The 15,380-nt window shown below is 40.1% G+C and overlaps 1 protein-coding gene across 1 annotated transcript in view; it reads right to left on the bottom strand.

Moving 5' to 3' along the window:
- USP31 (ubiquitin specific peptidase 31) overlaps positions 1 to 15,380 on the bottom strand; it is a 118,137-nt gene that overhangs the window by 83,916 nt on the left and 18,841 nt on the right. The window contains exons 3-6 of the mRNA XM_053694398.1: positions 12,685 to 12,773; positions 12,048 to 12,140; positions 823 to 958; positions 443 to 587 (exon numbers count right to left, since the gene is read on the bottom strand). Coding sequence (XP_053550373.1) covers positions 443 to 587; positions 823 to 958; positions 12,048 to 12,140; positions 12,685 to 12,773 — 463 coding nt within the window. The remainder of the gene's footprint in view (positions 1 to 442; positions 588 to 822; positions 959 to 12,047; positions 12,141 to 12,684; positions 12,774 to 15,380) is intronic.

Here is a 15,380-nt window from a genome sequence, read left to right as displayed (position 1 = left end):
TTTTTTAATGTATTTATTTTTAACTTTTTAATTTTTTTTATTACACTTTAAAGACTTACACCATTGGAAAGGTTGCTGCTTACAGCATCTAAGCAGCATGCCCCATCTCTACATAACTCAATTGACAGTTGTAAATAAAGTTGTGTGATGACATCATCGCCTCAATATGTGATGAAACCAACAGCTCTGTGTGAAGCCCCGAGCCTGCTCTTCAATATAAGAGCAAGATCGGACGGGTGGAGGAAGATGGGGGACCTCAGGCCCCCCTCAAGGTTAGTGATTCCTAGCTGCGGCATGGAGCCGTCGTTAGCACCTGAGGGTAAAACTTAGCGATGGACACAAGCACTGAAAGGGTTAAAATTGCATGCTCTATCTGAATCATGAAAGAAAAATGTTGGGTTTCATGTCCCTTTAAGCACAAGGCAGAATGGAACAGCGTTACCTCGCTGGCTTATAATTCCATCAGTCTGGAAGATTTCAGGGGTCTCAAACGCAAACAAACAGTCACTTTCATGAATTGTATCTAAATCTTCGTTGTCAGAGAAGGAGCGATGGAAGCCATCAAAATACATTTCAGTGATTACTATCTGTAGAAAGGAGAGAGCAAGCTATAAAATATAGCAGGCAATTATTCACAGAAAGGCATGCAGACACAGGCAGGGGCCCTCGTGTTTACTCAGTAATAAAAAGGCAAACAATATGATAGAATGCTGGGGGACATAACCTGTGAGCAAGTAAATATCTGCTAAATAAGGTCACCTTACAAACAAGTGTAGATCGCATGCCTGTGCAGGTTAACCAATGAAAAGAAAGAATACTTGCCTGGTCTTTAGGGATCTTGGTCTCCGTAGATATAGCTTCTCGCAACCTCGCCACGTTGCCAGAAAGAGGAACAGCTACACCAATCCGCATACAGTGTGAACACTTGCCTTGGTAAACTACAGTCACATAGAGAGGCCTGCAAGTAAGAAGTAAATGTTACAATGTTGCAGTTATTTATTCGGAAGCAAGGCCACATATAACTAAAGGGATCGTTATCAGTATGAAATTGGAATATAAAATGGTTTTATTGGTTGTAGTAAAAAACAAAACAAAAAACTTTTTATTATTAATTTTGTTCCCTTTTCCTGTAATTTAAAAAGGGACATAAAACAAGTTGGGATAGAGACAAAATACAATAATATGTACTTTAATTACTTTACCTGCAAATTTATAATGCAGTGCCTCGCCATTAACCCTTTCATTAAAGTCTCCGAATTGTAAAGCTCTAACTCCCCCCCACAAAATTCCTTTTGTGGCTGTATCTATGCTTATTGTGGTTTTGGTAGAATACAAAAGTGAATAGGGATTATCTGCCGGAGCATGCCTAGAAGCTGTGAACTCAGTTGAAATACAATGCCTGTGTCTAAATACTGATAAGGGGGGGTGGAGCAGACTGCTCTAGACAGCATGCCTATTTAAGTATTTTTGCTTATTTTTTAAAATTATTTTAAAATACTTGCCAGCAATTTTTTTTAACAATTTCTTTATGCAAACTATTTTTACTTAATTAGCCCTTTTAGGATATGCACAGATGTATGGCACTCTGAAAATATTTGTTTTTCTAAATTTCACTGAGTTCTCTATAAAGTATTGGGTGCCACCATGTTTGAACTTATGTTTCTTTCATGTAATTGACAAGAGTCCATGAGCTAGTGACGTATGGGATATACAATCCTACCAGGAGGGGCAAAGTTTCCCAAACCTCAAAATGCCTATAAATACACCCCTCACCACACCCACAATTCAGTTTTACAAACTTTGCCTCCCTATGGAGGTGGTGAAGTAAGTTTGTGCTAAGATTTCTACGTTGATATGCACTTCTCAGCATTTTGAAGCCAGATTCCTCTCAGAGTACAGTGTTTGTCAGAGGGATGTGAAGGGAGTATCACCTATTGAATTCTATGGTTTTCCTTGCAGGAAATCTTTTCATAGGTTTTCTGTTATCGGTCGTAGAGATTCCTCTCCTACCTCCCTTTTTAGATCGACAATATACTCTCATATTCCATTACCTCTACTGATACTTTTTCAGTACTGGTTTGGCTATCTGCAATATGTGGATGGGTGTCTTTCGGTAAGTACGTTTTCATTACTTAAGACAACTCTCAGCTATTGTTTGGCACTTTATGTATTAAATATAAAGATCTAAATATATGTATTGTACTTATTTGCCATGAGTCAGGATTATGTATATTTCTTTTGCAGACTATCATTTTCAAAATTGGGAAAAACATATTTAGGAAGTTATTTTTTCCTACCTGGGATATAGTCTTTTCTTCAAAATTGACTGTTTTCATTAATTTTCACGAGCAAAATTAGGCTCACGAGGCTGCAAAAATGCTGATATTTATTTCATCATTCTTGGCGCAAGCATTTTTTTGCCACAATGGTACGTTCGGTGACGTAAATTCGTCATTTCCAGCGTCTTAGTTGACGCCAGGTTTCCTTGCACAAGGTTGCGTCTGCCATGACGCGAGTTGCGCCAAAAAAAAAAGTCATTTTGCGTTGCACGTCATACTTGGTGCCAAATATTTTAATTATTAACCCTTTAATGACCGAGGACGTACGCCATACGTCCTCAGAAAAAAGGCAGTTAACGCCTGAGGACGTATGGCGTACGTCCTCGGTTTGGAAAGCAGCTGGAAGCGATCCTCATCGCTTCCAGCTGCTTTCCAGTTATTGCAGGATGCCTCAATATCGAGGCATCCTGCAATAACAATTTGTACCCCTCCGGTGCAGAGAGAGCCACTCTGTGGCCCTCTCTACACCGGACATCGATGGCCGCAATCGTTGGTGGGTGGGAGCTGCAGTGGGAGACGGGTGGGCGGCCATCAAAGGCTTCAGATACACAGAGGGGGGCGGGATCAAGGGCGGGAGAGTCAGGGGCGCGCACAGACACGCGCGCGTGCACGGGGGATCGGCGGGCGGGCGCATGCACAGGAGGGAGCGGGTGGGAACCGCTTACACTACAGAAATAATCATGTAATAAGTGGGAGGAAGAGGGGGAATAAATGCCCCCAAAAAGTAATCTAAGGGATCTGGGAGGGGGTGGGGGTAGGGGTTGGTCGTGGGGAAGCTACACTACAGAAAAATGTAAAAAAAAAAAAAAAAAAAAGAGAGAAAAAAATATTGTTAACTGGGTACTGGCAGACAGCTGCCAGTACCCAAGATGGCCCCCAATAAGGCAGGGGGGGGGGGGTTAGAGAGCTGTTTTGGGGGGGGGGGGGATCCTACAAAGTAGCATATGTAAATATGCTAAAGATGTATTTTTTTTTTTAAAAAAAAAAACTTTTATTTTAGTACTGGCAGACTTTCTGCCAGTACTTAAGATGGCGGGGACAATTGTGGGGTGGGGGAGGGAAGGGAGCTGTTTGGGAGATATCAGGGGGTCTGATGTGTCAGGTGGGAGGCTGATCTCTACACTAAAGCTAAAATTAACCCCGCAAGCTCCCTACAAACTACCTAATTAACCCCTTCACTGCTAGCCATAATACATGTGTGATGCGCAGCAGCACTTAGCGGCCTTCTAATTACCAAAAAGCAACGCCAAAGTCATATATGTCTGCTATTTCTGAACAAAGGGGATCCCAGAGAAGCATTTACAACTATTTGTGCCATAATTGCACATGCTGTTTGTAAATAATTTCAGTGAGAAACCTAAAATTGTGAAAAATATAGCGTTTTTTTTTAATTTGATTGCATTTGGCGGTGAAATGGTGGCATGAAATATACCAAAATGGGCCTAGATCAATACTTGGGGTTGTCTACTACACTACACTGAAGCTAAAATTAACCCTAGAAGCTCCCTACATGCTCCCTAATTAACCCCTTCACTGCTGGGCATAATACACGTGTGGTGCGCAGTCGCATTTAGCAGCCTTCTAATTAGTAAAAAGCAAAACCAAAGCCATATATGTCTGCTATTTATGAACAAAGGGGATCCCAGAGAAGCATTTACAACCATGTATGCTATAATTGCATAAGTTTTTTGTAAATAATTTCAGTGAGAAACCTAAAGTTGGTGAAAAAAATTGTGAAAAAGTGAACAATTTTTTTTATTTGATCGCATTTGGCGGTGAAATGGTGGCATGAAACATACCAAAATGGGCCTAGATCAATACTTTGGGATGTCTTCTAAAAAATATATATATATACATGTCAATGGATATTCAGGGATTCCTGAAAGATATCAGTGTTCTAATGTAACTAGCGCTAATTTTGAAAAAAAGTGGTTTGGAAATAGCAAAGTGCTACTTGTATTTATGGCCCTATAACTTGCAAAAAAAGCAAAGAACATGTAAACATTGGGTATTTCTAAACTCAGGACAAAATTTAGAAACTATTTAGCATGGATTATGTTTGGTGGCTGTAGATGTATAACAGATTTTGGGGGTCAAAGTTAGAAAAAGTGTGTTTTTTTCCATTTTTTCCTCATATTTTATAAAAAAATTTATAGTAAATTATAAGATATGATGAAAATAATGGTATATTTTGAAAGTCCATTTAATGGCGAGAAAAACGGTATATAATATGTGTGGGTACATTAAATAAGTAAGGGGAAAATTACAGCTAAACACAAACACTGCAGAAATGTAAAAATAGCCTTGGTCCCAAACGGACAGAAAATGGAAAAGTGCTGTGGTCATTAAGGGGTTAAACCCCACTACCGATATGCCTCTTGCCTTTTTCTATGCTCAGAGGGCTATGCTGTTTGCATTTTTTTCCCATTCCTGAAACTGCCATATAAGGAAATTGATCATTTTGCTTTATGTGTTGTTTTTTCTCTTACATTTGCAAGATATCTCAATCTGATCCTGTCTCAGAAACCACTGCTGGATCCCTGCTGCCTGATAACAGTTCAACCAAAGGTAAGTGTATCTGTTGTAAATTAACGGAGATTATATCTCCAGCTGTAATATGTAACAGTTGTCATGATAAGCTTTTACATGCAGAGAATGTATCCATCAGTACTAGTACAAGGCATGTTGTTCCTTTAACATCTAATGTACATGATATTCCTGTGAATATAAAAGATTTTATTGATGATGCGATTCAGAAGGCTTTGTCTGCTATTCTGCCTTCTAAAAAACGTAAAAGGTCTTTTAAAACTTCTCAGAAAGTTGATGAAATTTCAAATGACCGACAATATACTGAATTATCCTCCTCGGATGAGGATCTATCTGATTCAGATGATCCTACCTCAGATATCGACACTGACAAATCTACTTATCTCTTTAAGATGGAGTATATTCGTTCCTTGTTAAAAGAGGTGTTGATTACTCTGGATATTGAGGAAACTAGCCCTCTTGATACTAAAACTAGTAAAGATTTAAATTCTGTTTATAAACTTCCTGTGGTTACTCCAGAGGTTTTTCCAGTTCCTGATGCCATTTCTGATATGATTTCAAAGGAATGGAATAGGCCTGGTACTTCTTTTATTCCTTCCACTAGGTTTAAAAAGTTGTATCCTTTGCCAGCAGTTAGATTGGAGTTTTGGGAAAAAATCCCCAAAGTTGATGGGGCTATTTCTACTCTTGCCAAACGTACTACTATTCCTATGAAAGATAGTACTTCCTTTAAGGACCCTTTAGATTGGAAACTTGAATCTTATCGAAGGAAAGCTTATTTATATTCTGGCTATCTTCTCAGGCCTACCATTTCTATGGCTGATGTTGCAGCTGCATCAACTTTTTGGTTGGAAAGCTTGGTGCAACAGGAAACAGATCCTGATTTGTCTAGCATTTTTCGTTTGCTTCAACATGCTAATCATTTTATCTGTGATGCTATTTTTGATATCATCAAAATTGATGTTAAATATATGTAATACTGTATGTCTTTAGCTATTTTAGCTAGAAGAGCTTTGTAGCTCAAATATTGGAATGCTGACATGGTCTCTAAGTCTAGATTACTCTCTCTTTCTTTCCAAGGTAACAATTTATTTGGTTCTCAGTTGGATTTAATTATTTAAACTGTCACTGGGGGAAGGGAGTTTTTTTACCTCAGGATAAAAGATCTAAGGGTAAATCTAAAGCTTCTAATCGTTTTCTTTCTTTTCAACAGAATAAGGAACAGAAAGCCAATCCTTCCCCCACAGAATCTGGTTCCAATTGGAAACCTTCTTCAAGTTGGAATAAATCCAAGCCTTTTAAGAAACCAAAGCCAGCCCCCAAGTCTGCGATGATGGTGCGGCTCTCATTCCAGCTCAGCTGGTGGGTGGCAGATAAACATTTTTCCAAAACATTTGGGCAGATTCTGTCCAAAATCATTGGATTCAGAGTATTGTCTCTCAAGGGTATTGAATAGGATTCAGAGCAAGACCTCCTGTGAGAAGATTTTTTCTCTCAAGCGTTCCAGCAAATCCAGTGAAGGCTCAGGCTTTTCCGAAGTGTGTTTCAGATCTAGAGCTTTCAGGGGTAATCATACCAGTTCTGTTTCAGGAACAGGGTCTGGGGTTTTATTAAAATCTATTCATTGTCCCAAAGAAAGAAAATTCATTCAGGCCAGTTCTGGATCTGAAAATTTTGAATTGTTTTGTAAGAGTGCCAAATTTCAAAATGGTGATTATAAGGACTATTCTGCCTTTTGTTCAGCAAGGTCATTATATGTCCACAATAGACATACAGGATGGATATCTTCATATTCCGATTCATCCAGATCACTATCGGTTTCTGAGATTCTCTTTTCTAGACAAGTATTACCAATTTGTCGCTCTTCTAATTGGCCTAGCGACAGCTCCAAGAATTTTTTCAAAGGCTCTCGGTGCCCTTTTATCTGTAATCAGTGAACAGGCTATTGTGGTGTTTCCTTATTTGGACAATATCTTGGTACTAGTTCAGTCTTTACATTCTGCCGAATCTCACACGAATCAACTAGTGTTGTTTCTTCAAAGACATGGTTGGAGGATCAATTTACCAAAAAGTTCCTCGATTCCTCAGACAAGGGTCACCTTTTTAGGTTTCCAGATAGATTCAGTGTCCATGACTCTGTCTCTAACAGACAAAAGACGAATAAAATTGGTTTCAGTTTGTCGGAACCTTCAGTCTCAATCATTCCTTTCAGTGGCTATGTGCATGGAAGTTTTAGATTTCATGACTACAGCATCGGACGCTATCCCCTTTGCTCATTTTCATATGAGACCTCTCCAGCTTTGGATGCTGAAACAATGGTGCAGGGATTATACAAAGATATCACAGGTAATATCCTTAAATCCCAATGTTCGACTCTCTCTGACTTGGTGGTTAGACCACCATCGTATAATTCAAGGGTTGTCCAACCTGGACTGTAATCGCAACAGATGCAAGTCTTTCAGGTTGGGGAGCTGTCTGGGGATCTCTGACAGCACAAGGGGTTTGGAAACCTCAAGAGGCGAGGTAACCAGGGCAGCTGAAAATAATCTATATAATCAGTGATGCATCGCGATGCAGTCGTTAACGATGCTGCATCGATGCAAGTGCAGACCTGAATCGATTCAGGGGTCAGTGACGTCATTGCGCAACATCACATGACCCCGCCTCTCTCACAGAGCAGTATATGCAGAGAAGCCGACATAAGGGAGTCTGTCTCCAGGTTTTACACCAGCTGCACCACATCAGGACTTTGTGTGCACACTGCGCAGATATCTGACACGGAGAGCACTCTCAACAGACCTCCCCCTCTCACACACAAATGTTCCGGTCAGGAATTTTTATGACACCTAATGCCGACAGCAGCCTGATGTAAACAGTGAACCTTTTCTTGTATTATCGATTCACTGTTTACTGTTGCGGTCTCTGCTGCATGTTTGCTCTCTGTCATATCCCTAGCCCAAACAAGCATTCATGGGTTGCTATTAGATATAGTAAGTCAAGTTTTACAAAAGTCGCACAATTTATACTTTATTTTCAACATTTGAGAGGCAATTGTGTGCCTTTTGTAAAACTTGACTTACTATATCTAATAGCAACCCATAAATGCTTGTTTGGGCTAGGGGTCTGACAGAGAGCAAACATGCAGCAGAGACCGCAACAGTAAACAGTGAATCGATAATACAAGAAAAGATTCACTGTTTACATCAGGCTGCTGTCGGCATTAGGTGTCATACAAATTCCTGACCGGAACATTTGTGTGTGAGAGGGGGAGGTCTGTTGAGAGTGCTCTCTGTGTCAGATATCTGCACAGTGTGCACACAGAAAGTCCTGATGTGGTGCAGCTGGTGTAAAACCCGGAGACAGACTCCCTTGAACATGCACCTGTAGTTAGGGAGACAAAGCTACTCTGGAACTCCAGACTCATTATTTCTCACTGTGCATTTTCATTTTTAAAATAAATCTACAGATAAATTTCTTTCTGTGCATATTCTATTATGTTTATGAGTGCTGTCCCATCTTTCCCAGTTGTTTGAAAGATTACATATATATTTATACCTGTACATACACACACACACATATTATATAGTATATATATATATATATATATATATATATATATATATATATATATATATATATATATATATATATATATATATATATATATATAAAATAGAACAAGTTCATGAAAATCATGGGCAGTAATCGTGATGCATCGCAGAATCGAATCGCAGACAGGATAATCTTAATCGAATCGTGAGACTAGTGAAGATGCACACCCCTAGTTCAGGTAACCAATCAATATTTTAGAACTCCGTGCTATTTTCAGGGCTCTTCAGGTTTGGCCTCTGTTGAACAGAGAACCATTCATTTGTTTTCAGACAGACAATATCACAACTGTGAAAGTATCTGATACTTTCTTGGGCGGAATCCAGCTCTTGTCTAATTTCTGTGGTACATATCCCAGGTGTAGACAATTGGGAAGCGGATTATCTCAGCCATCAGACTTTACATCCGGGGGAGTGGTCTCTCCATCCAGATGTGTTTTTTCAGATTGTTCAGATGTGCGGTATTCCAGAAATAGATCTGATGGCTTCCCATCTAAACAAGAAACTTCCCAGGTACTTGTCCAGGGATCCACAGGTGGAGTCGGTGCATGCATTAGCAGTTCCTTGGTTTTACCAACCTGCTTATATCTATCCGCCTCTAGTTCTTCTTCCAAGAGTGATCTCCAAGATCATCATGGAACAATCGTTTGTGTTTCTGGTAGCACCAGCATGGCCTCACAGGTTCTGGTATGCGGAACTTGTCCAGATGTCCAGTTGTCAACCTTGGCCACTTCCTTTAAAGTGGATGTAAACTCAATGCTATCACACAATCAGAAATGCTTTATCACTAAAAATAAGGTAAAGTTTAAGTAATCGTTTTTTAAAAACCATTGAATTTTATCGATCTATATACTTATTCAATTGTAATAGTCTTGCTCTCTCCCTCCGCCCGCCATTTTGGACCGCGTTAATCAGTTTGAGTGACACTCTTTTCAACTAATAATCTCTCATACCCCGTGGAGTCCAGCCCCTTTATGTAAACGTCACTATTTTGTTATGCGCATGCGTCTTTCTTAATGCGCATGCGTAAACAAACATGTTTTTTACTTCAAAGAGCCGCGCGTTCACGATTTAAGCATGCGCATCAAAAAGCCACAACCACAAGCTTCCTGGATTCAGTGACAAAAGCAAGTAAGTATCTTGGCTCCATTATTTCAAAGACATTGTAACGATCGATACCATTTCTTACAAATAGCGCTTGGCAAGTGAGAGACTTCATCGCGATCGCACTGTTCTTGAATAATGCATGCGCAAATCAGTCAGTGATTGGTAAACGCATGCGCACAAAAAGAAGACACCGTGAACGAGCTTTGCAAATACGTCATAGAGCGGGTGGGACCGCTCTAGACGTTATGAGGAAGAAAACAGGGAAGTAATGGATGGGAGGAGCTATAAGCGAAAACGGAGCTAAGTTTAAAACTAAAATATAATGTTTGATTTTGAAATTTTTGAGCAAAAAACAATGCGTTTTGACTAATACAGTTAATATGAATGAATATTTTGTTAAAAACAGGAAAATTTACATTCACTTTAAGACCAGACCTTCTGTCTCAAGGACCGTTTTTCCATCAGGATCTCAAATTGTTAAATTTGAAGGTATGTAAATTGAATGCTTAGTGCTTAGTCATAGAGGTTTCTCTGACTCAGTGATTAATACTATTTTACAGGCTCGTAAATCTGTTTCTAGGAAGATTTATTATCGAGTTTAGAAGACTTATATTTCATGGTGTTCTTCTCAAATTCTCCTGGCATTCTTTTATAATTCCTAGAATTTTACAGTTCCTTCAGGATGGTTTGGATAAAGGTTTATCTGAAAGTTCCTTGAATGGACAAATATCTGCTCTGTTTTATTTCACAGAAAGAGTGCTAAGTTTCCTGATATTCACTGTTTTGTACAGGCTTTGGTCTGTATCAAGCTTGTCATTAAATCAATTTCTCCTCCTTGGAGTCTTAATTTGGTTTTGAAGGCTTTACAGGCTCCTCCTTTTGAGCCTATGCATTCTTTGGATATTAAACTACTTTTTTGGAAAGTGTTGCTCCTTTTGGCTATCTCCGGCTAGAAGAGTTTCCGAATTATCTGCTCTTTCTTGTGAGTCTCCTTTTCTGATTTTCCATCAGGATAAGGCAGTTTTGCAGACTTCATTTACATTTTTGCCTAAAGTTGTGAATTCTAACATTAATAGGGAAATTGTTGTTTCCTCTTTGTGTCCTAATCTTAAGAATTCTTTGGAGAAATCCTTACATTCTCTGGATGTTGTAAGAGCTTTGAAATATTATGTTGAAGCTACTAAAGATTTCAGGAAGACTTCTAGTCTATTTGTTGCCTTTTCTGGTTCCAGCAAAGGTCAGAAAGCGTCTGCCGTTTCCTTGGCATCCTGGTTAAAGCTTTTGATTCATCAGGCTTATTTGGAGTTGGGTCAGGCCCCGCCTCAGAGAATCACAGCTCATTCTACTAGATCAGTTTCCACTTAGTGGGCTTTTAAGAATGAAGCTTCAGTTGATCAGATTTGCAAAGCAGCAACTTGGTCTTCTTTGCATACATTTACTAAATTCTACCGTTTTGATGTATTTGCTTCAGAAGCAGTTTTTGGTAGAAAAGTTCTTCAGGCAGCTGTTTCAGTTTGATTCCTCTGCTTATGTTTTAAGTTTTTTCTTTTCAATTATGATAAAAACTTATTTTTTTGGATGTGGATTTAATTTTTTCAGGGGAAAATGGCTGTTTTTATTTTATCCCTCCCTCTCTAGTGACTCTTCTGTGGCGTTCCACATCTTGGGTATTTCTATCCCATACGTCACTAGCTCATGGACTCTTGCCAATTATATGAAAGAAAACAATTTAAATAAGAACTTACCTGATAAATTCATTTCTTTCATATTGGCAAGAGTCCATGAGACCCACCCTTTTTATGGTGGTTATGTTTTTTTTGTATAAAGGACAATTATATTTCCAGTTCCTTTTTTTGATGCTTTCTAATCCTTTTTCTATCACCCCACTACTTGGCTATTGGTTAAACTGAATTGTGGGTGTGGTGAGGGGTGTATTTATAGGCATTTTGAGGTTTGGGAAACTTTGCCCCTCCTGGTAGGATTGTATAACCCATATGTCACTAGCTCATGGACTCTTGCCAATAGGAAAGAAATTAATTTATCAGGTAAGTACTTACATAAATTATGTTTTTTCTGTTATCTCACTCTCCTCCTGAGAACAATTAAGGACAAATTTAAAACAGGCAATAAAAGAGAATGTGCGGAACATAAGTTCAAACATGGCGGCACCCATTACTATATGGAAACAATTAAATTTAGTAAACCAACAATTTTCAGATTTAAATTACAGGAAATGGGGACAAAATCCATAATGATTTTATAAGTAGAGCCTTGCATGTCAATGGGCTAACATAAGATAGGCTACATGAATCCATTAAAATGGTCAATAGATGGTTGAATCATCTGAAGGTGCTAAACATGCACTCAGGCGAGTACCAACTTTTTTTCTTTTTATCCATGAAAAACAAAGGCTAAAACAATGCAGAGTAAGTTTGTCTCTACTTACCGCGTGTGAGGCAAAGGGATTGGCAAAGAGATGCAGAGGAAGGGGTCAAAGGTGTTACTTTGCTTCTGACAATGAGGACATGTCAGAGAGGACCTATAAGTAAAAGGGAAAAATACCATAGGCAAGAATTAATAACATGTATATACGATACAGAAGCACAAATCTTATAGGGACAGAGTCAAAATTAAAGTATCAGGATTCAGACAGAGCATAAAATTCCAAACAACTTTACAATTTACTTCTATTATCAAATTCGCTCATTCTCTTAGCATCCATTGTTGAATAACATACCTCAGCAGGTTCAAGAACAGCAATGCACTACTGGGAGCTTGTTGCCGATTGGTTGTTTCACAAGTATGTCTTCTTTCACTGTCACACCAGATGTGTTCAGCTAGCTCCTAGTAGGGCATTGTTGCTCCCCAAACAAAAAGGATACAGAGAGAATGAAGCAAATTTGATAATAGAAGTGAATTGGAATGTTGTACGCTCTATCTGAATCATGAAAGACAATGTGGGGTTACATGTCCCTTTAATGTAGAAATGCCGCGATATTCAATTTGTTTAAAAAAAGAGAATATTTTAAGAGAGGCAATACACTTAAAGGGTGCAGGAATTTTGTAGGTGTGAACTTCTTTACCTGTACTGAGCTTGGAAGAGCTCTTGAACAAATGTTCCACTTGAAAGGAAATGTGGTACTTCTCCCGTCAGATCCTCTTCCAGTGGAGGCTGTAAAATAGAATAATGTCAGACCACAGCTGTCTGACACAGGAAACCAAGCCCCACGGCATGGGAAGGATACAGTATACCCAAAATAAGATGGTTCAGAGATCAGTGCACTTTCTGCATTTTTATCATTAAAAAAGCATCAACATATTCCACAACACTATGACAATGAGTACAATGATTATATGACTATCTTATGAATAAAAAAAACTTACAATTAGGATTACCTGATAATTTTCTTTTCTTCTGATGGGAGAGTCCACAGCTGCATTCATTACTTTTGGGAAATACAGAACCTGGCCACCAGGAGGAGGCAAAGACACCACAACCAAATACCTCCCCCACTTCCCTCATCCCCCAGTCATTATTTTGCCAAGGGAACAAGGAACAGTAGTAGAAATACCAGGGTGAAAAAGGTGCCAGAAGAATAAAAAATACGGACGCCCCATAAAGAAAAACGCGGGCGGGGAGCTGTGGACTCTCCCCGTCAGAAGAAAAGAAAATTATCAGGTAAGCATAATTTAAGTTTTTTTCTTAAACGGGGAGAGTCCACAGCTGCATTTATTACTTTTGGGAAAACAATACCCAAGCTATAGAGGACACTGAATGCAAAATAGGCGGATACAAGAGGCGGCCCCTTCTGAGGGTACCACAGCCTGAATCACCCAAAGCCCAACAAAAAACTGCTTCACCAGAAGCACCAAACAAAAATGGAAAGGACCAAGTAACTGCCCATCAGTTAAGACCAACAAGGCCCTTGCTAGAGACCGCCCAGAATCCTAGACTCCACCAAGCACAAAGGCCTCCGAGTAGACAAAGTCCTGCAGGCTCCGAGCCCACACAGAAATACACCCTCGACCCGAGGGAAGGGGGGGACCTCCATTCTCCCAAAAGAGAAGAAGAAGAACTCAGATACAATAGTCCAAAAGGACCACTGGACAACAACTAGGGCAACAAAGACCCAGAACATAACTCCCAGAGCGCAACCAAGGTTGCAACAGGACAAAAACCGCATAGAGAACAAACCCTACCGATCAAGCAGAGATGAGGAAAAATCCCAGATTCCTATCTGCATGGAAGTCCAAGGGGCCAAGAAACGCCCCAATCCTGGAAACCTAGAGGGACAAGATAGATCCCCTTCCATACACAGGGTGCAAACCCGCACTCACTATAGAGCGACGAGGAACAAAACCGCCCCCGGAAACCGCTAAAAATAGCACCATAATATCTAAGTGTGCTCCAGATAAAGCCACAGACTTCCCTTTGCAAAAGAGGGCTCAGCGGACGCGAGCGGTCAACACTAGCTAAACAAAGTTAGGAAGAAGAAAGAGCAGAGCAACTCCCTCTCAAGAGGACAGGGAGGAAAGGATACCCAAAAAACAGCAAAGAGCGAGCTACCTGCAGAGGGAAGGAAACACCGCAAAACCTCCCCCCTAGGGAAGACCCAAACGATCATACGCGGTCAAGGCTCAACAGGGCCATCAGATCCCTGACCCCCACTCCGAGGTAACAAACCCAGCACCAAAGCGACTGGCAAAGTCCAAAAGAACAAGGGAATGAAAAATTCCCCGAACCACCAAGACCCTCAGGAAAGAGAAGGGGATCCAGACCCCCCCAAGGATGAGCTCGGATTCCAGAACCCAGACACAGCTCCCTTCCCAATAGAAGGGGCACTCCCAAAAAAGGACACCCCATACTGAAACTACAGAAACGGCATTCCAATCTGTCACATAACATCCTGCACACAAGGCAGGGAGGACCCACTGAACAGAGGAAGAGAAGGATCTCCGGGGCACCAGCCGGATACTGTGGTATGCCCAGTCTTCCCCCAGAAGGAGGGGAAACGCCAACATAACCGCTTACCCTCCCACATGCATGGAGCATAAAGCTGTAGACGGACGTCAAAAGGACAATACCAATTGACAGAAACCTGCCACTACATGCAACGACTCTGGCCGAATATCACAGAGTTAAAAGAATACCTAGAGGGCTCCGCATGAATGCACGACCCACTTTGATGAGAGACAACACTATTTACTGTGATAAATTCGAACAAATTTTAAACAAATGTTCGATGGATTTAATAGTTCTTACCGTGGATTATTTAAATAAAGAGATTGGAGAACAGGATATACAGCTGTCTACAATGGAAGCAGAATTGAAAAGTTCATTACCTGCTGATGAGTCGACTAAAGTGCTAGCTGAAGATAACTGTAAAACTGGAGAGCTGAAAAAAAAATTGAGGAGTGTAAACAGTCCAAATTCGCCAGGGACAAGAGCGATGACCTGCAGAACCGGGTCTATCGATGGAAGTATGACCCGGAAGGTGTAGGACGTAGATAGTAAATAGTCTGTTACATTTTGATAGCGCTCATCAATTACCTCTCCTTAAAGCCCTCCCCCGAAGTCAGTTTCTACGAGCACGTAGGATTATAACTGATGATAATCTCCTAAGTGTGAGATTTAAAGAAATGGCCGAAAGATTTGTAAATAGAGGATATCCGCCTGCAGTAATAGATAAAGAAATTAAACATGCTCTGTCTCTAGAGAAAGTCTATTGAGGCCTGTGAATAAGAATAATAAAAAAGATGAGCGTTTAATATTTGTTTC

The sequence above is a fragment of the Bombina bombina genome, chromosome 11 (assembly GCF_027579735.1).
Source record: "Bombina bombina isolate aBomBom1 chromosome 11, aBomBom1.pri, whole genome shotgun sequence".
NCBI classification, from domain to species: domain Eukaryota; kingdom Metazoa; phylum Chordata; class Amphibia; order Anura; family Bombinatoridae; genus Bombina; species Bombina bombina.
This window is presented reverse-complemented; position numbering and strand designations above follow the sequence as displayed.